The 21,474-nt window shown below is 40.8% G+C and overlaps 1 protein-coding gene across 7 annotated transcripts in view; it reads left to right on the top strand.

The window, feature by feature from the left end:
• LOC105486987 (UEV and lactate/malate dehyrogenase domains) overlaps window positions 1-21,474 on the top strand; it is a 72,249-nt gene that overhangs the window by 20,277 nt on the left and 30,498 nt on the right. For 4 of the 7 annotated variants that reach the window (XM_024794489.2, XM_011750215.3, XM_011750216.3 and 1 more), the window contains 4 exons: window positions 4,270-4,433; window positions 9,838-9,973; window positions 11,318-11,436; window positions 19,248-19,350. In XM_024794489.2, the coding sequence (XP_024650257.1) occupies window positions 4,270-4,433; window positions 9,838-9,973; window positions 11,318-11,436; window positions 19,248-19,350 (522 nt within the window). Of the gene's footprint in view, window positions 1-861; window positions 882-4,269; window positions 4,434-6,531; window positions 6,583-6,634; window positions 6,759-9,837; window positions 9,974-11,317; window positions 11,437-19,247; window positions 19,351-21,474 lie in introns of those variants that run through there. The other 3 variants (XM_071074981.1, XM_024794490.2, XM_071074982.1) reach the window with 3 other exon arrangements.

Raw genomic sequence — 21,474 nt, forward strand, 5'->3', positions numbered from 1 at the left:
ATTAGAAATTCACTGTTCTTGCTGGGTGTGGTGGCTCATGCCTGTAATCCCAGCACTTTGGGAGGCCTAGGTGGGCAGATCACTTGAGGTCAGGAGTTCGAGACCAGCCCGGCCAACATGGTGAAATCCCATCTCTACTAAAAATAGAAAAATTAGGCCTAATGGCACGGCCTGTAATCCCAACTACTCAGAAGGCTGAGGCAGGGGAATCTCTTGAACTCAGGAGGCAGAGGGCAGTGAGCCGAGATCATGCCACTGCACTCTAGCCTGGGTGACGGAGTGAGACTCAGTCTCAAAAAAAAGAAAAAGTTCACGTTCTTTTGAAATGCAAATAATCCCAGGAAGAATAACATCTATAATCACTAATATACAGTTATGTGCTTAAAGGAAATTTTTGGTATTTGTTGAATAGTTGAGTTAGTTTGATTATTGACTGAAGGGCTTAGGAATAAGTGGCTTACTGGGGCATTAAAGATACACTGAAAGGGGGGCTGAGAAAGATTTGGAAACCAAATAGGGAGACAGCAGCATAACTTTGCTCTCCTAAAAAGAGTTCAGCATTGTACAATGAGAATACATTGCCCAAAAGACACTAGGACGCTGCATTTGGGGGGACTTCTTTCAAAGTAGGTGCTTCTTTGTGAGCTCCTGGATTATCACAAACCCCCTTAATTCCCCACTCCCCACCCCCAGTGATGACTTGTTGCTAGAGATGCACTCATGTTTTGTTCTGTGTCTGTGTATGTCCCACCATGATACCTCCTTTTGCAATAATAGGCACTCAGGAAATATGTAGGAATTCATTTTGTTTTTATGCATAGGAGAATGGATGGAGATGAATGCAGCTAGCCATGGGATCCATGCAGAGATTGCAGAGTGAGGTAGGCAGAACAGGCATAGAGTTGATTTTTCTTTTCTTTCCTTGCTTTTCCCTGCCAAGCTTTCAGACTGTTTCCTGGCTGCGTAGAGAATTTTACTCAGACCTATTCCCCTTAAGTTGTATTCTGAATTTATCTTGGTTAGATGTTGAAAAGAAAGGAAAGGGAAGGGTATTAGGGAAAGGAGGAAGGGAGAGGAAGAAGGAAGGAAACTGATGAAGGTGATTCATTCTGAGAGATAAAGGTCAATTCTTAACCCACCCCAGTGTTTTCAAGGGTAGTTGCATATTAACAGAGGAGCTTGTGAATTTAAATGAACTACTGCTTAGTAGCATTTCAGTTTCTAATACAGAGTAGGGAGGTAACATGAGGGAAGAAAGGTTATCTGAATACCATAAAATCCTGCTCATTGGCACTATGCCTGTCCTACAGTCATTGAGTTATGTCATTGATTCTTATGCTGGGGTCTTCCTCAGGTGCACCCCCCATCTTTTTTTTTCTGCATTATACTTTTCGTTTGCTTTGGAATTGTATCAACTCAATGTGAATGCACGCTAGTTATTTCCTGCTGATCAGAAGGTCAGAATGTATATTATCTTTCTCATCTGTAAAATGGGCCAATACTAGAGCCCACCTCAGAATTGTAAGGCTTAAACGAATTACAGTAAGTAAAACTCTTGGCATAGTGCCTGGCATATAGTAAATGCTCAGTAAATGTGGCCATTATTATTTGTCTGCCTTTATGTTTTTTGGTTTTTTTTTTTTTTTTGGAAATGGAGTTTCACTCTTGTTGCCTAGGCTGGAGTGCAGTGGCGTGATCTCGGCTCACTGCAACCTCCTGGGTTCAAGCTATTCTCCTGCCTCAGTCTCCTGAGTAGCTGGGATTATAGGTATGCACCACCATGCCCAGCTAATTTTGTATTTTTAGTAGAGACGGGGTTTCTCCATGTTGGTCAGGCTGGTCTTGAACTCCCAGCCTCTGGTGATCTGCCCACCTCTGCCTCCCAAAGTACTGGGATTACAGGTGTAAGCCACTGTGCCCGGCCTTGTCTGCCTCTATTACTCTCTTTTAGTTAACTAGTTTTATTAGTGCAATGATTATACATGCTTATGCTAAAAAAAATTTAAACATTTGGGAAGGGATGAAGTGAAGCCTGTATCTAACCTCCCATCTACATGAAACTTCTGTTAATATTACCTTATATTTATCTCTAGAAATTTTTGGTATTATTTCTTATACAGCCAACATTGTGTTAAGACATAATTGGCTGGGCGCGGTGGCTCACGCCTGTAATCCCAGCACTTTGGGAGGCTGAGGTGGGTGGATTACGAGATCAGGAGTTCAAGACCAGCCTGGCCAAGATGGTGAAACCCCGTCTCTACTAAAAATACAAAATATTAGCTGGGCATGGTGGCGGGTGCCTGTAATCTCAGCTACTTGGGAGGCTGAGGCAGAGAATCACCTGAACCCAGGAGGTGGAGGTTGCAGTGAGCCGAGACCGCGCCACTGCACTCCAGCCTGGGCGACAGAGTGAGACTCTGTCTCAAAAAAAAAAAAAGACATAATGATACTTTTTCGTCAAACACTCATTTTTTAGAGATGTATATAATCTTCTTTTTCTTTTAAGAGAGGGTGTTGCTCTGTTTCCTAGGCTAGAGTGCAGTGGCGTGATCATAGCTATCTGTAACCTCAAATTTCTGGGCTTAAGCATTCTTCCTGCCTCAGCCTCCTGAGTAGCTAGGACTACAGATATGCACTACCACACCAGGGTCTTGCTTTGTTGCGCAGGCTGGTCCTGAAGTCCTGGACTCAAGCTATCTGCACATTTTGGCCTAGCAATGTATTAAGATCCCACCTGTCTAAACTTTGTTTACATCCAACTTAAGTTACGTTCTTATGATATAATTCCTTTAAATCTGAGGACTTTGTGTCAGGAGTTTGGACTCTTCAGTGCTGAATTACTAAAAGCTAGATGTGCAGGGTAGAAGTCAAGGTATTTGCTGATGGGAAGGAAGAAGAGACTAGTGAACTAGTGGTGAAATCTTACCATTTAGACACAGGAATCTGAGTCACCAATTGCTTTGCTAGTCATGGGCTGTTAAAATGCATAAATACTGCTGGGGAGGGGTATTGGTGGAGGCAGATCCTTGATCAACCAGGGGAATACTTTCAATAGACATTTTTTGTTTTGTTTTTTGAGACAGAGTATTGGGCTGTCACCCTGGCTGGAGTACAATGGCGCAATCTTGGTTCACTGCAGCCTCCGCCTCCTGGGTTCAGGCGATTCTCGTGCCTCAGCCTTCCAAGTATCTGGGATTACAAGTGCTTGCCACCATGCCCGGTTAACATTTTGAATTTTTAGTAGAGATGGGGTTTCACCATGTTGGTCAGGCTGGTCTCGAACTCCTGACCTCAAGTGATCCACCCACCTCAAAAGTGCTGGGATGACAGACGTGAGCCATCACACCTGGCCTTCAATAGACATTTCTTTCCTTTTCTTTAATGTGTAGTGATTAATGTAGGAAGCAACTCTTATCAGGATTTGGGCTGCCACTTTGGCTATATTAGTAAACATTTTTGAAAATTTGATTTTTTTTTTTTATTTTTTTGAGAGGCAGGGTGGATGATTTGGGCGTTGTTTTGTTTTGTTTTGTTTGAGACGGAGTCTCCCATTGTCACCTAGGCTGGAGTGCAGTGGCGCAATCTCAGCTCACTGCAAGCTCCGCCTCCCAGGTTCATGTCATTCTCCTGCCTCAGCCTCCCGAGTAGCTGGGACTACAGGCGCCTGCCACCACACCCGGCTAATTTTTGTGTATTTAGTAGAGACGGGGTTTCACCGTGTTAGCCAGAATGGTATCCATCTCCTGACCTTGTGATCTGTAATTAAACTTACTCAAGTGTTGTACCAGTGCTCTAAAAGGAACATATTTCCAATGTGAATGTGGATGAAATGGGAGGAATAGGCCTTGATTAACATTAATCCTTTATATGTAAACCTGACTAGACTACTTATTTCTTTTCTTTTTTTTTTTGAGACAGGGTCTCACTCCATCACCAGGCACAATCATGGCTTAATGCAAACTTGACCTCCCGGGCTCAAGTCATCCGCCCATCTCAGCCTCCCCAGTAACTAGGACTGTATGTGTGCCACCACACCCAGCTAATTTTAAAATTTTTTGTAGAGATGGGGTTTCTCCATGTTGCCTAGGCTGGTCTCAAACTCCTGGGCTCATGAGATCTGCTCACCTCAGCCTCCCAAAGTGCTGGGATTACAGGCTTCAGCCACCATACCCAGCCTACTCATTTCTTAAAATGCCACCTAGCTATATCATAAGTATAATGTGTGTGTTTTATTATTGTTTGAAGATATGTTTCTTTTGTCTCAAATAGGTAATACATATAACATACCAATTCGTTTCTGGATTTTGGATTCTCACCCTTTTGCTCCGCCTATTTGCTTCTTGAAGCCAACTGCAAATATGGAAATCTCAGTCGGAAAACATGTGGATGCTCAAGGCAGAATATATTTGCCTTATCTCCAAAACTGGAGCCATGTAAGATCAATTTGGATTTTCTACAGAAAGCTTTTTTTTTTCTTTTTAAGACTTATAATTGATTATGCCAATACAAATAGGTATGATACTACATTTTTTTTTCAATGATATTCTTCATGTGGTCTTTGGAATTAATTTGAAATTGAGCTGTCTAGGCTTACCCAAGTCCCAGAACCCTGATGACAACCGCCTGTACAAAGCTGCTCCCTCCAGGTTTTGGAGCCAACTCTTGTTTGCTCCCTGTCTTTTTATAGTCGTTTCCCACTTGAGAAAGTACGGGAAGAGCTACTAGCAAGTAATTGGGGCATTATTTCCAAGTCCCTTCCTATTACAGATTTTTGTGTAATATATATTTATTTGTAGTTTTGCCTGTTTTTGACTTTCATATAAGTTGAATCATACAGTATGTAATCTTTTGTGACATGCTTTGTTTTAACCAACATTAAGTTTTAAAAAGTCATCCACATTGATCTATATAACTGTAGTATTTGTTTTATGTCCTCATGTTATATAATTTTGTATTCTTCATTTTTCATTGACCATTATATTGAGCATTTCTCCATGTAAAACTATTTTCAAAATACATGGTTTTTAATAGTTGCCTGATGATCCAGCATAAGGATGTTACATATTGTATCTACAAATTGCCCTATTGTAAGACATTTAATGATGAACTTTTTTTTTTTTTTTTGAGACGGAGTCTCGCTCTGTCGCCCAGGCTGGAGTGCAGTGGCGCGATCTCAGCTCACTGCAAGCTCCGCCTCCTGGGTTTACGCCATTCTCCTGCCTCAGCCTCCCGAGTAGCTGGGACTACAGGCGCCCGCCACCTCGCCCGGCTAGTTTTTTGTATTTTTTAGTAGAGACGGGGTTTCACCGTGTTAGCCAGGATGGTCTCGATCTTCTGACCTCGTGATCCGCCCGTCTCGGCCTCCCAAAGTGCTGGGATTACAGGCTTGAGCCACCGCGCCCGGCCATGATGAACATTTTTAAATGTGAATGTTTGTATATATCCAATATACATTTGATAATTTCCTAATGATAAATCTCTTGGAGTAGAATTATTGGATCAAAGATTTTAAATATTTTCAAGATTTTCTTATATATTACCAAATTGGCCTCCAAAAGGGTGCACAGAAGGATACATTTCTATAATCAGTAGAAATCCGTGTAGGAGGGTACCTATTTTACAGTACCTTTTCTCTAATAGAAGGTATTATCCTTAAAACAAACCTTTGCTTATCTTCTATACATTGGTTTAGATGATGTATTCTCTCATTTTTGTAAGTAATTTAAAAATTTTATAAAAGGATTATTTATAATATGTTTATATGTACCCAGAAAGCTAGTAGGGCTGGGTATGTTGGAGTCAATTGAGGTTGGAGTAAAGACTGCCTTAGGATTATCACTTCTTATTTTATAGACAGCTTATAAAAAGGTGTATAATTGTAGATGCATTTTACTTTGTTTTGTTTTTCTATATTTTTATATAGAAAACATTTAAAAAGAAGAAAAAAGAAATAGAAAAACAAAGGACATACTTCGGATTATCAGTAGTAGGAGCTGACATTTTACTTTATGAATATTTATGTTATTTGCATTACCTGATGATTCAAATAAGATTGCCAGTTAAATGTGATGAATGGGGCATAATAAAAATTTGTCAATTGGAAGGACAAAAATGGATCTTACTCTTAATTTTCAGTTATTTGGTTATTTGAGAAATTGAAATCATTTTCATTTACTTATCCATCATACATTTCTTCCTTTTTGAATTGTCTGTTTCTCTCCTCCATCCATTGTTACACCCTTCTTTAAACAAAACAAAACAAAACTATCCTCGAGTAGTATTTGTGACATCTGTACCATGTTGCAGGAATTCATGTATCCTGTTTCTTCTCTCTGGTTTTCATTGGGATCTCTTTTCATAATTTTGTTTGTTTAGTAAATCCTTGAGGATAGTCTTATAATCTAGTGAAGGTTGTGCTTAAGTTTAGTTTAGACAGTTCTGGTTTTATTTTACTGTTCTGAGCCTCTTTATTATAAGCTAAAACTAGTCTCTTTTTTTCAGACAGGGTAATGCTGTCTTCACCCACACTGGAGTGCAGTAGCACAATCAGAGCTCACTGCACCGTGAAATTCCTGGGCTCAAGTGAGTTTCCCACCTCAGCCTTCTGAGTAGCTGGGACTACAAGCATGGTCTACCATGCCCCACTAATTTTTTAATTTTTTGTGCAGACAGGATCTCCCTATTATTCCAGGGTGGTATTGAACTCCTGGGATCAAGGCATCCTCCCACCTCAACCTCCCAAAGTGATGGGATTACAGGTGCGAGCCACAATGTCCCGCCTTAAAATTAGTCTTAAAAAGATATTACATTATTTAAATTGCCCTATTTAAAAGTACTGCAGCATACTGTGATACCTGGCACAGTGCTTTGATCTTATGATGCCCTCTGTACTGACCTGAAGGAGACGAAAGAGTCCTTTCCCTTTTTGAGTTTGAATCACAGCCTTGATGTGGTCTCTTGTTTTATGTCCTCGTTCCTAATGTAAAAGTGCTTAACTGCTTCTTGGTTGTATTGGGTAGCATTGGGATAAGATTTTAACTGGGTGTTCTTGAATTGCTTTTACAATAAACCAATTTTATAATCTTTAAATTTATCAGCTTTTTACATTTCTGTTCTTTTCAGTCAGGGCTTCTTAGATCTACTTATGGTTGATAGAGCACATTGATTTGGAGTTTCAGATCTTCCAAAGCACTGTTTGTTGTAATAACTATTTTCTAAATACAGTGCCTTTAAAGGAAAAATGAACACAGGGAAGTGACTTTGCTACAAATAATGTTGCTGTTTTAAGTATTCATATTAAATACATGCCTTCTATATGCAACATGGCAGAAAGACTGCAAAATAACAGTAATTAATTGTGTAATTCAGAATTCATACCACTCAGTGTTGAAACTCAAACACTGCAAAAGTAGGTGGCAATATTCAGTGCTTAACAATTTTATAGCGTTAGTATATCTGAGAAATGAGTGCTCAGGTGGATTTATCCTTGCAAGCATGTTTTTATAAGAATTGTGGGTATGCCTATCATAACAATTGTTTTCTGTATCTTGAAAAAGTATTCTCCACATTTTAAATGGGTTTATGGCCGGGCGCGGTGGCTCAAGCCTGTAATCCCAGCACTTTGGGAGGCCGAGGTGGGTGGATCACGAGGTCAGGAGATCGAGACCATCCTGGCTAACACGTGAAACCCCGTCTCTACTAAAAAAATACAAAACTTAGCCGGGAGCGGTGGCGGGCGCCTGTAGTCCCAGCTACTCCGGAGGCTGAGGCAGGAGAATGGCGTGAACCCGGGAGGTGGAGCTTGCAGTGAGCTGAGATCCGGCCACTGCACTCCAGCCTGGGGGACAGAGCGAGATTCCGTCTCAAAAAAAAAAAAAAATAATAAAATAAAATAAAATAAATGGGTTTATATTAGAGAATTCTTTTTTTTTTTTTTTCTGAGATGGAGTCTCACTCTGTCGCCCAGGCTGGAGTGCAATGGCGCGATCTCTGCTCACTGCAAGCTCCTCCTCCCAGGTTCACGCTATTCTCCTGCCTCAGCCTCCTGAGTAGCTGGGACTATAGGTGCCTGCCGCCATGCCCAGCTAATTTTTTTTTTTTTTTTGTATTTTTAGTAGAGATGAGGTTTCACCATGTTAGCCAGGATGGTCTTGATCTCCTGACCTCGTGATCCGCCCGCCTCGGCCTCCCAAAGTGCTGGGATTACAGGCGTGAGCCACAGCACCCAGCCTTGTTTTTGTTTTTAATTTTAACCTTTCTACTACACATATAGTGACATCTCACCCTATATTAGAGAATTCTTTAATGCACACTTGTCAAATATGTATTTGTAGTACCAATGTTACCTTTTTATTTTTTGTTTTAGATATAAGAGCATGCTCATATGTTAGGTAGTTACATAAATTGTTATATTAGTTTTTCTTGTGTAATACCTTTTTGTTTATGTGGTTCAAATATGTTCTTTCCTTAAAAAAAAAAAGTACTGCAGCACCTTTAAGTTCCACATGCAGTTGGAATTATAATTATGTAGCATAATTATATAGAACTTTGGAGCTAGAAGGAATCTAGAGGTCATCTAGGCCGGGGATTGCAGTTTCTCCAAGAGATTCAGAGGGCCGCGTTAGGCCTATAGAATTTGTTTGAACAGCACAGTTCGTTTTGTTTTACCTTGTTTTGTTTTGTTCTTAATGTAAATTTGAATGCCTATCGGCATGCTCTTTCCAATTTGCCACAATAACTGTCTCTCCAGATTTTCTTATACTTGCCAGCTTCACACATTTAATGTTGTCTGCTTGGTCCCCAAAGGTGTTTGAATTCTTGGCCCTAATAGCCTCATCTCCTTACTTTATAAATAGTGAAACCCACACTCTGAGAAATTAAGCACTTTAAAAATGAGCATACTACTAAATATTGCTAAGAATAATAATAAACATCTGTTTTACACTCACGGCTTATAGTTTGCATTCATTGACTCATTTATTACTCATAACAACCATTTGGGGTTTATTATTCACATTGTATTACTGATGACACTGAAGCTCAGACAGGTTAGTGAATTTCATCAAGGTTGCTTAACCAATTACATTAAAAGAATATAGTACCAAATTAGATAGTATTTTATCAGTGTTAATTTTCTGATTTGATAATAGTTAAAAGGAGAATGTTTTTCTCTTTTAGGAAATATACATTAAAGTACTTAGGGGTAAAAGGACATCATGTTTGCAGTTTACTTGTTCAGTTCAGAAAAACTAGAGAAAGAAAGACTAAACAAGCAAATGTGATAAAATGTTAACATTTGAGTAATCTGGGTGAAGAGTATATGTACTATTTTTGCAACTTTTCTGTCAGTCTGAAATTATTTCAAAATGAAAGTTTAAAAAAAAAAAAAAAAAGAGTTTCCAAACCTAGGTATTAGGCTATTAAGCACATTCATGCTATTATTCTACTTTTGGGAAATGTTGAATTAGCATTTCTTCTTCCTTTATTTTTCAGTTAAAAGTATTCAATAATTTTTCAGTGAAAAGCATTGCAACAGTTAAAAGTATCATATAATTTGTATGATGGTTTTCAAAATATGAGAACATGATTGAATACTTCTTTTTGACTAACTCTAAAAGACTGTATAGGTTAAAAGTTTTTTTGTTTGTTTTGTTTTGAGATGAAGTCTCACTCTGTTGCCCAAGCTGGAGTGTAGTGGTGCAACCATAACTCACTGCATAACTCAGACTGCAACCATAACTCAGACTCCTGGGCTCAAGTGATACTCCTGCCTCAACAAAGGTAGTATTGTTCAGCAAAATTTTTGTGTAACTTTTCTGTTTTTTGTGTATTCTACAGCCTAAATCTGTCATTGTTGGATTAATTAAAGAAATGATTGCCAAGTTTCAAGAGGAACTTCCGCTGTATTCTCTACCATCATCTGATGAGGCACGGCAGGTAGACTTGCTAGCCTATATTGCAAAAATCACTGAAGGTTTGTATATTTGTCAGGCAGACTGTCTTGAGAGTTATGAGTTACCAGTTTCTCACAAAAATAATTTACTTTCTGCCACTTGATTTTTATAAATAAATTTGTGTGCATATGTACATCTGTTTTTAAAATAAGAAATTCCTGTGCCTCAGGCCAGGCACGGTGGCTCACCCCTGCAATCCCAGGACTTTGGGAGGCTGAGGCAGGCAGATCACCTGAGGTCAGGAGTTCGAGACCAGCTTGGCCAACATGGTGAAACTCCATCTCTACTAAAAATAAAAAAATTAGCTGGGCATGGTGGCGGTTGCCTGTAATCCCAGCTACTTGGGAGACTGAGGTGGGAGAATCACTTGAACCCGGGAGGCAGAGGTTACAGTGGACTGAGATTGAACAACTGCCCTCCAGCCTGGGCAACAGAGCAAGACTCCATCTAAAAAAAAAAAAAAAAAAGAAAGAAATTCCTTTGCCTCTATCATAGGATATTACCATGTAATTCCAATAAATATTTTTTATTTGTTTGTTTATTTTTTTGAGATGGAGTCTCGCTGTGTCGCCCAGGCTGAAGTGCAGTGGTACCATCTGGGCTCACTGCAACCTTTGCCTCCTGGGTTCAAGCGATTCTCCTGCTTCAGCCTCCCATGTTGCTGGGACTACAGGCATGCCCAGCCAATTTTCGTATTTTTGATAAGGATGAGGTTTTGCCATGTTGGTCAGGCTGGTCTTGAACTCCTGACCTCAGGTGATCCTCCCGCCTTGGCTTCCCAAAGTTCAGGGATTACAGGCATGAGCCACCGTGCCTGGCCAGGTTTCTAAAAGTGTAAAGAATTAGTGTTAAGCAGATAAAACAATTCTAAATGTTCAAAACCACTTGACATATGTTAATGATCCCAAACCTTTTTTCATGATATGTATATGTAGCTTGTTGGCTTATTCAGTATATTGGACCAGAATATCTATGCTTCTTGATTCTCATTAAGGATGAAAGCAAATACCTATGTTTGAAACATTTTGGTAAGGTGTTAGACATATTTTTTTATTGTAGACCAGAGTAATGAGTTGGAATATTTTTCAGAATTATGGAAATCCTACTTTTTTAGAGTCTTATATATTTTAAAAGTGTTTACAAAGATACGTTCTCTTTAGAAGGATAATTTCTATTTAGTGGAATATTTAATAGAAGACGTCTGTCTTCCTTGCATTCATTTGTTCAGTAGTATTTTTTGCCCATTATGGAGTAGCACCATATTTTCTCTCTAAGCTATGAAGCCTGCTATATATTTTTTTAAAAGATCCTAAAAAAATTGTTGATATTTTTGAATTCTCAGGATAATTCACTTTTCTTTCTAGGTGTTTCAGGTATAAATTCAAAGAGCTGGGCAAATCATGAGAATAAAACAGTCAATAAAGTTACTGTGGTTGGAGGTGGAGAGCTGGGTATTGCCTGCACATTAGCAATTTCAGCAAAGGTATGTAAACATAGTGCTTATAAAGACATCTATCATAGTGCCACACTTCTAGGCAGGTTATGTTTTACACACCAAAAAATGCCTTCATTTTGTCATGTGGGAAAACCTTATTTTGGCTTAAAATATATTTAGTAAGTTGACAAAAAAAAATAGCTGAAAGCTTTCATAAGTGATGTTGCCTCTTAATTAGTAGTTAGGCTTAGAAAAAGTGATTTGAACAATGGGCTTATCCTCATCCAAGGGAAACCTCAACTTGACATTCATATGACTTAGTCACAAATTCTTTTGTATTTTCTGAATCATGCCATTTTAATTAAACTCTTATTTAATATAATAATTTCAGCTCTTCCTAAAATTAGCTTTTTTTAAAAAAAAAGATTGCCTTTTCTTATATAATTACTTTCTTTTAGGATCATAGTTTCTGAGTTGATATGTTATACTAGTTTAGGGTTTATTTTTTCATCAGTCCTTTTCACTAGTCTTTGCATAAATTGTTTGCAGAAAGGCTTAAATTCCTTTCCAGAGAGGTTCAAAAGACCTGCCTGCCTCCCTCCAGAGCCCAGTATCATGATAACAGCATGTCTTTTGTCATTTGAGAGATGTAGCCCTGAATAGAATAGCTGTCCCTCTATATATTTATTTGGTGGCTGGCATTAGTTTTTCTTTTCTGTATATATTGGATTGTTTTACCATCTAAATTCTTCCCTTTCCATTTAAGACTCACATATGTCTTGGAGGTGGGTTCTACTTGAGCAAATAAATTATATCCATGGAGTTAGAATATCTTAAAAGGTGTCTGCTCAGAATTAAATATGCCAACTTTTGGCATACTATAGTTTTATTTTTTTCACCCTCCATTTGAATACGCTATAATACACTATTACCCCCTTTTTTTTTTTTTGAGGTGGAGTCTTGCTCTGTCGCCCAGGTTGGAGTGTAGTGGTACGATCTTGGCTCACCACAGCCTCTACCTCCTGGGTTCAAGCGATTCTCCTGCCTCAGCCTCCGGAGTAGCTGGGACTACAGGCATGCGCCACGACGCCCAGATAATTTTTGTATTTTTAGCAGAGATGGCGTTTTGCCATGTTGGCCAGGCTGATCTCGAACTCCTGACCTCAAGTGATCCACCTGCCCTGGCCTCCCAAAGTGCTGGGATACAAGTGTGAGCCACCGTACCTGGCCTGCTATTACCTTTTTTTTTTTTTTTTTTTTTTTTGAGATGGAGTCTTGCTCTGTCGCCCAGGCTAGAGTGCAGTGACCGGATCTCAGCTCACTGCAAGCTCCGCCTCCCGGGTTTATGCCATTCTCCTGCCTCAGCCTCCCGAGTAGCTGGGACTACAGGCACCTGCCACCTCGCCCGGCTAGTTTTTTGTATTTTTTAGTAGAGACGGGGTTTCACCGCGTTAGCCAGGATGGTCTTGATCTCCTGACCTCGTGATCCGCCCGTCTCGGCCTCCCAAAGTGCTGGGATTACAGGCTTGAGCCACCGCACCCGGCCTGCTATTACCTCTTAATTAGAATTTGAGTTGTATTCAGTCTTTTGTCCCTAAATAAATGCTTCTATAAACATTTCAAGTTGCTTATTTTTTCCTCTGCATTTTTATTTGGTCATACATTATTTTATTTTATTTTATTTTATTTTATTTTATTTTATTTATTTATTTATTTTTTTATTTAGACAGGGTCATGTTCTGTCGCACAGGCTGGAATGCAGTGGTGCAATCTCAGCTTACTGCACCTTCCGCCTCCCCAGCTCAAGCCATCCTCCCACCTCAGCCTTCCAAATAGCTGGGCCTATAGGCGCCAGCCACCATCCCCACTAATTCTTGTATTTTTTGTAGAGACAGGGTTTTGCCATGTTTCCCAGGCTGGTCTTGAATTTCTGGGCTCAAGCAATCCTCTTGCCTCAGCCTCCCAAAGTGCTGGGAGTACAAGCATGCCCCACTGCACTCAGCCTGGTTGTACATAATTTTAAAAAATAGTACTAGTGAGTCAGAGGGCATGAATGGTTTTTATAGCACTTATGACATAGTGCCAGATCGCTCTTCGGAAAGGCAGAGCTAATTTATGCTGCTAATAACATGCACATCAACCGATTTTTTACATCCCTAACAATACTAAGTTTTATTTATTTGTAATTATTTGTAGAAAATCATGGTTTTTCGTTTTTGTTTTTGAGACCAGGATTCTCTCTGTTGCCCAGGTTGGAGTGCACTGGTGTGATCATGGCTCACTGTAGTCTCTATCTCCTGGGCTTAAGAGATCTTCCACCTCAGCTTCCTGAGTAGCTGGGACCACAGGGGTGTGCCACTACACCTAGGTAATTTTTAATTTTTTTGTAGAGATAGGTCTCCCTGTGTTGTCTAGATTGGTCTTGAACCCCTGGTTTAGACTATCTTCCTGCCTTGGCCTCCCAAAGTGCTGGGATTACAGGCCTGACTCATTGCTTCTGGCCATGTTTTTAAACTGTTAGAAGAATCTCACTGTCATTATTTGTCTGTGAATTGTCTGGGTGGAAAATTTGCCATTTTTGGGCTGGGCCCGGTGGCTTACACCTATACTACCAGCACTTTGGGAGGCCATAGCAGGAGAATCACTTGAGCCCAGGAGTTTGAGACCAGCCTGGGCAACACAGCGAGATCCCCATTTCTATAAATTTTTTTTTTTTTTTTTTTTTTTTTTGGAGATGGAGTCTCACTCTGTCTTCCAGGCTGGAGTGCAGTAGCATGATCTCAGCTCACTGCAACCTCCATATCCCGGGTTCAAGCGATGCTTCTACCTCAGCCTCCTGAGTAACTGGGATTACAGGCACGTGCCACTATACCCAGCTAATTTTTGCATTTTTAGTAGAGAGGGGGTTTCACTATGTTGGGCAGGCTGGTCTTGAACTCTTGACCTCAGGTGATCTGCCTGCCTCAGCCTCCCAAAGTGCTGGGATTACAGGTGTGAGCCACTGCACCCAGCCTACAAAAATTAAAAATTAGCCAGGTGTGGTGGTGCACACTGGTAGTCCCAGCAACTTGGGTGGCTGAGGATTACTTGAGCCTGGGAGGTTGAGGCTGCAGTGAACTGTGATTGTGCTGCTGCACTCTGGCCTGGGCAATACAGTGAGACCCTGTCTCAAAAAAAAAATTCTGTTTTTCGGGCCGGGCGCGGTGGCTCAAGCCTGTAATCCCAGCACTTTGGGAGGCCGAGACGGGCGGATCACGAGGTCAGGAGATCGAGACCATCCTGGCTAACACGGTGAAACCCCGTCTCTACTACAAAATACAAAAAAACTAGCCGGGCGAGGTGGCGGGCGCCTGTAGTCCCAGCTACTCGGGAGGCTGAGGCAGGAGAATGGCGTGAACCTGGGAGGCGGAGCTTGCAGTGAGCTGAGATCCGGCCACTGCACTCCAGCCTGGGCGACAGAGCGAGACTCCGTCTCAAAAAAAAAAAAAAAAAAAAAAAAATTCTGTTTTTCTTTTTAAACATCAATATTTTGATACAAAGTACAATATGCATAAGCCACTATTATGACTGCAACAGTGATAGCACTCATAATAGTGGCAACAAAAGTGGTGGTAGCAGCAGTAACTAACCTTTACAGAATGCTTATTAGGTAACAGACACTTGTCTAAACATTTGACTCTTTTTGTTTTTTCTTGAGATGGAGTTTCGCTCTGTTACCCAGGCTGGAGTGCAGTGGTGCAATCTTTTTTTTTTTTTTTTTTTTTGAGACGAAGTCTCTCCCTGTTGCCTACGCTGGATTGCAGTGGCACGATCTCAGCTCACTGCAACCTCAGCCTCCTGGGTTCGAGTGATTCTCTTGCCTTACCCTGGGATTACAGGCGCCCATTACCACACCTGGCTAATTTTTGTATTTTTAGTAGAGACGGGGTTTCACCATGTTGGCCAGGCTGGTCTTGAGCTCCTGACCTCAGGGAATCTACCTGCCTCAGCCTCCCAAAGTGCTGGGATTACAAGCGTGAGCCACTGTGCCCGGCTAGTGGTGTGATCTTGACTCACCACAACCTCTGCCTCCTGGGTTCAAGCGATTCTCCCACCTCAGCCTCCCAAGTAGCTGGGATTACAGGTATGTGCCACCATGCCCGGTTAATTTTTGTACTTTTAGTAGAGATGGGATTTCACTGTGTTGGCTAGGCTGGTCTGGAACTCCTGACCTCAGGTGATCCAGACTCACCTCGGCCTCCCAAAGTGCTGGGGTTACAGGCATGAGCCACCATACCTGGCCCACTTGACTCATTTTTATAACAACCCTTTGTTTAGGTACTGTTATTACTGCCGTTTTACAAATGAAGAAACAAAGGCATAAGGAGGTTACCCAAGTTGCTCCAAATCACACTGTTAATAAATGATGAAGCAAGAACTTTTTTTTTTTTTTTTTTTTTTTTTTTTTTTTTGAGACGGAGTCTCACGCTGTTGCCCAGGCTGGAGTGCAGTGGTGCGATCTCGGCTCACTGCAAGCTCCGCCTCCCGGGTTCCCGCCATTCTCCTGCCTCAGCCTCCTGAGTAGCTGGGACTACAGGCGCCCGCCACCGCGCCCGGCTAATTTTTTGTATTTTTAGTAGAGACGGGGTTTCACTGTGGTCTCGATCTCCTGACCTTGTGATCCGCCCGCCTCGGCCTCCCAAAGTGCTGGGATTACAGGCTTGAGCCACCGCGCCCGGCCGAAGCAAGAACTTAAAGACCAAGTAATCTGTTTATCAGAGCCTGTATTATAGAGCCTTACTACTCAAAGTGTGGCTTTCAAACTAGCAGCATTGGTACCACCTGAGTTCTTGCTAGCAATGCATAATCCAGGCCCCTTCCCAGACCTACTGAAACAAAATCTGCATTTTTTTTTTTTTTTTTTTTAATTGAGATGGAGTCCCACTCTGTCCCAGGCTGGAGTACAGTGGCATGATCTCCACTCACTGTAACCTCCACCTCCCGGGTTCAAGAGATTCTCCTGCCTCAGCCTCCCGAGTAGTTGGGACTACAAGCACGTGCCACCATGCCCGGCTAATTTTTGTATTAGAGACAGGGTTTCACCATGTTGGCTAGGGGGCTCTCGAACTCCTGAGCTCAGGCAATCCACCTGCCTTGGCTTCCCAAAGTGCTCAGATTCCAGGGCTAAGCCACCATGCCTGGCCAAAATCTGCATTTTAATAAAATCCCTGGTGATAATATATGCTTCACTGATTGATTACATGGTGATATATTAAAGCTTTTTCAATCTCTGCTATAAACCACTGTATTATATTGTCTCATTGTTGTTACTGATGAACATTTTGTTGTTCCTAGTCTTGTGAATATCCTTAATATTGTATTCTTTTACGCATGTACTGATAAATTTGTAGGATGATTTCTATAAATGAATCGATGGATTAAAGGAGTTAATGTTTTAAATTTTTGATAGAAAATTGTCAATTATCTTTTATTAATTATACCAGTTTATTGCCATACCCATAATATGTAAGAATACTTATTTTCCCACAACTTCTGCTAAACTTTTGGATTTTTTTGTGCCTTATAAATGAAAATAGTAACTCATAGTTTTCTTTGCATTTTCCTTATGGGTATAGTTAGCATAAAATTAATAACTATGTTTTAGAGGGGATTACTATATGTAAGCCCTGTGTCACATAATTAATCCTTATAACCACATAAAGTAAGGCCGAATTCAGTGACTGTCCTGGTGTCGCATAGCTAATCCATAGTGTAGCAGGGTTATTTTCTTTCTTTGTGTGTGTGTGTTTGTGTGTGTGGAGATAGGGTTTTGCCATGCTGCCCAGGCTGGTCTGAAACTCCTGGGCTCAAACCTATGCCCATCTGTCCTTCCAAAGTGCTGGGATTACAGGTGTCAACCACCATGCCCAGCCAGGGTTGTTTTCTTAACCATCATACTTTCTGCCTGATAGTCTGGTAGATCTTTGGGTACTTTTGCTCATGAATCCTAAAATAGGAGATATCCTCAAGTCTCCTAGTACTTTGGAGAAAGACCTTCCATAAAGGTAAACTGATTTTTAGGAATTTCTATGCTGTTATTTACAGTCTGCCCACTGTGCCATCCTATTTAGAGACATGTGGAGTATTTTCCATGAGATCTCTGGGGAGAGTACTGCATGATAATAGGATTTGATTTTAGATTTTATAGCTATTATACTTTTTTTTTTTTTTTAAGAAAAAGCTGGCCAGGCACGGTGGCTCACGCCTGTAATGCCAGCACTTTGGGAGGCCAAGGCAGGCAGATCACGAGGTCAGGAGATCGAGACCATCCTGACTAACATGGTGAAACCCCATCTCTACTAAAAATACAAAAAAAATTTAGCTGGGCATGGTGGCAAGCGCCTGTAATCCCAGCTACTCTGGAGGCTGAGGCAGGAGAATGGCGTGAACCCACGAGGCAGAGCTTGCAGTAAGCCAAGATCGCACCACTGTACTTGAGCCTGGGCGACAGAGTGAGACTCCGTCTCAAAAAAAAAAAAAGAAAAAGCTGGCATTATTTTTTAACTTTTCTGCTATAAATAAGACACCCAAATAAACCCAAAAGCTCTTTCGGAATGAAAATAACATCAAAATGAAAACATAAATTAAGAGCAATAGCAGAAGTATTGAGTGCACCAAGTCATCTTTATTAACTCATCCCATTAAAAGAAACCTGCAGGGGCCAGGCATAGTGGCTCATGCCTATAATCCCAGCACTTTGAGAGGACGAGGCAGGCAGATCACTTGAGGTCAGGAGTTCAAAACCAGCCTAGCCAACATGGTGAAACCCCATCTCTACCAAAAATGTAAAAAATTAGCCAGGTGTGATGGCACGTGCCTGTAATCCCAGCTACTCAGGTGGCTGAGGCAGAAGAATTGCTTGAACCTGGGAGGTGGAGGTTACAGTGCTGAGCTCGTGCTACTGCACTCCAGCCTGGGTGACAGAGCAAGACTCCTCCTCAAAAAAAAAAAAAAAGAAAAAAGAAAAGAAAACCTGCAGAGTCGGGCGCAGTGGCTCACACCTGTACTTCCAGCACTTTGGGAGACCAAGGCAAGGGCATCACCTGAGGTCAGGAGTTCATGACCAGCCTGGTCAATATGGTGATACCCCGTTTCTACTAAAAATACAAAATTAGCTGGGCATGGTGGTACATGCCTGTAATCCCATCTACTTGGGAGGCTGAGGCAGGAAAATCACTTGAACCTAGGAGGCAGTGAGCCGAGATCATACCATTGCACTCCAGCCTGGGCGACGAGTGAAACTCCGTCTCAAAAGAAACCTGCAATCTGTGACTGGTGAGTTAAGCCCTGTTAGAACTTTTAGTAGTCAAGCCTACAGGATTACTTATTGAAGTTCGTAATTTCTTTTTTTTTTTTTTTTTTTTTTTGAGATAGAGTCTCGCTCTGTTGCCCAGGCTGGAGTGCAGTGACACGATCTTGGCTCACTGCAATCTCTTCGTCCTGGGTTCAAGCAGTTCTCCTGCCTCAGCCTCCTGAGTAGCTGGGATTATAAGCATATGCCACCATGCTCGGCTGGTTTTTGTATTTTTAGTAGAGACGGGGTTTCGCCATGTTGGCCAGGCTGGTCTTGAACTCCTGACCTCAGGTGATCCACCCGCCTTGGCCTCCCAAAGTGCTGGGATTATAGGCCATCAAGCCTGGCCACAGTTAATAATTTCTTGCTTGCATGTCACTTTTACTGCTACTGTGTTACTTATTCTTCTTAACACTAAAAGACAGTGTAGGAGGCCTGTTTATTGTCCTTTGGTCCTCATTGTTGAATGAATTTAAATTGAGTCTCTGGCCATGTTCAGTGTAATGTTCTTTCTCTTACTGTACAGGGCATTGCAGACAGGCTGGTCCTTTTAGACCTCTCAGAAGGGACTAAAGGAGCCACGATGGACCTTGAAATCTTCAACCTTCCTAATGTGGAGATCAGCAAAGGTCTGTTTATTCTGCTTAAAGATGTTTGCCTTATTAGCTCTTCATTTTTGACTCCTAGAATGTTAATGCTGAAAAGCACCTTAAAGATCACCTTGTCCAAGTCTCTCATTTTACATATTGGGAAACTAAGATTGAAATAAGTTAAATGACTTACCCAAAGTCATTCAGGGATTTTAACTGATTATATTAATAGGAATCAAATGAGCAAATAATTCAGATTTATTCAGATTGGTCAGAAGGAGTTATTCTTTGTTTTTGACTTATACCTCAAAATAAATTTATCTCTGATTGCCTCTTTTTTTTAGAATGTATTGGTTAAGAGCATTGGCTTTAGAGTTCCACAGATAGAAGTTTCCATCCCTGCTCTGCAATGATAGTGCTGACATTTGTCAGATTATATAATCTCGCAAACTTCAGTTTTCTCATCTATAAAGTAGAAATAATACCTACCTCTTGGTATATAGCAAAGTGCTAAACCAAGAATAAGAAAAAAAATTTTAGCTGGGTGTGGTGGCTCATGACTGTAGTCCCAGCTATGTGGGAGGCTGAGGCAGAAGGATTACTTCAGCCCAGGTGTTCAAGGCTGCAGTGCACTAGGATTGTGATTGTGAATAGCCACCATACTCCAGCCTGGGCAACATATCGAGACCCTGTCTCTGAAAAAAAAAAAAAAAAGGAAAGAAAAGAAAAAAAAAGAAAGAAAAAATTTCAGTTTACATTCATTGCACTAAAAATACATTGTTAAAATAAATTTTAATAATAAAAAGATTTTCTACATCAATAACATTTGAAATACTAAATTTTCTATCTCTCTTTTTTTTTTTTTGAGTCGGGGTTTCACTCTGTCACCCAGGTGTGAGTGCAGTGGCATGATTCAGCTCACTGGAACCTCCACTTCCCCAGCTCAAGCTATCCTTTCACCTCTGCCTCCCAAATAGCTGGAACTACAGGCATGCACCACCATGCCTGGCTAATTTTTGTATTTGTAGTAGAAACGGGATTTGCCTTATTGCCCAGACTGGTTTTGAACTCCTGGACTCAAGTGATCTGCCCGCCTCAGCCTCCCAGAGTACTAGGATTACAGTCATGAGCCACTGCACCCTGCCCTATCTCGTTTTTTAATTTAAAAATTTGCATGTATTTTACAATGTACATAACATATTAGTATAGACATATTTATGTAGGTAAATACCATATTTGGGGATGTGGGGTTGAAAATATTTTACCAAGGATGCATGATCCAAAAAAAAAGAAAAAAGGCCACTAAACTAGAATAAACATTCCCAAAGCTTTTCTACCTAGTTATGGGTAAGGTCAGATTATAACATGCTATAGTTATTTGGCTTCCCTTTGCCTTTCCTTAGGTCCCCTTTATTCCTTGACAATATTTTCCAAATAATATATAAAGACATACAGTATCACAAGCCTTAATAAACTAAGGAATGTAGTCAGAAAAGTTGAAATTATACCTATCAGTTGTAAAAGTTAGATGTAAAAGTTTTAGTAAGCCTTTGGCTGCCTGTAGGATACAATGAGTTCATTTTCCTTCTCGGGAAAGAGTACCATAGTTGCTTTAAGGATCTTTTTTATAGGTCTCATGTAGAAGTTCTTTGGGGAACTGGATATTCTCTTGTACCTGTGATTTTCAGGTACTAAAGTTCTTAAGGGACTTCCTAACTTTTCTAAATCACTTTAGGAGACTCTTTAGTATATGGACTCTAGAGGTTGTGAGACCACGTAGGACCTGAAGAAATTGTTCCTTCCTGTGTATCTCATTAACCATCAATAGTTATTACTTCAGATAATTGAAAGACTAGAATCCTTGGAATAGATGTGTAGTATATGGTGCTTGCCACCAAGTAAGGAGTCAGTAGTTATCTGTTGAATGTTGAATGAGTGTATATCATCTTGGGGTAACTTTCATTCTTGTTCCCCTTATTAATTGTGGTTGTACTTTTTTTTTTTTTTTAAAAGAGACAAGGTCTTGCTCTGTGGTCCAAGCTGGAGTGCAGGGGTGCCATCATAGCTCATTATAACCTCAAACTCCTGGGTTCAAGCGATCCTACCACCTCAGCCTCCTAAGTAGCTTGGACTACAGGCATGTGCCACCATGCCTGGCTAATT

This window comes from Macaca nemestrina, chromosome 12 (genome assembly GCF_043159975.1).
Source record: "Macaca nemestrina isolate mMacNem1 chromosome 12, mMacNem.hap1, whole genome shotgun sequence".
In the NCBI taxonomy this organism is placed as follows: domain Eukaryota; kingdom Metazoa; phylum Chordata; class Mammalia; order Primates; family Cercopithecidae; genus Macaca; species Macaca nemestrina.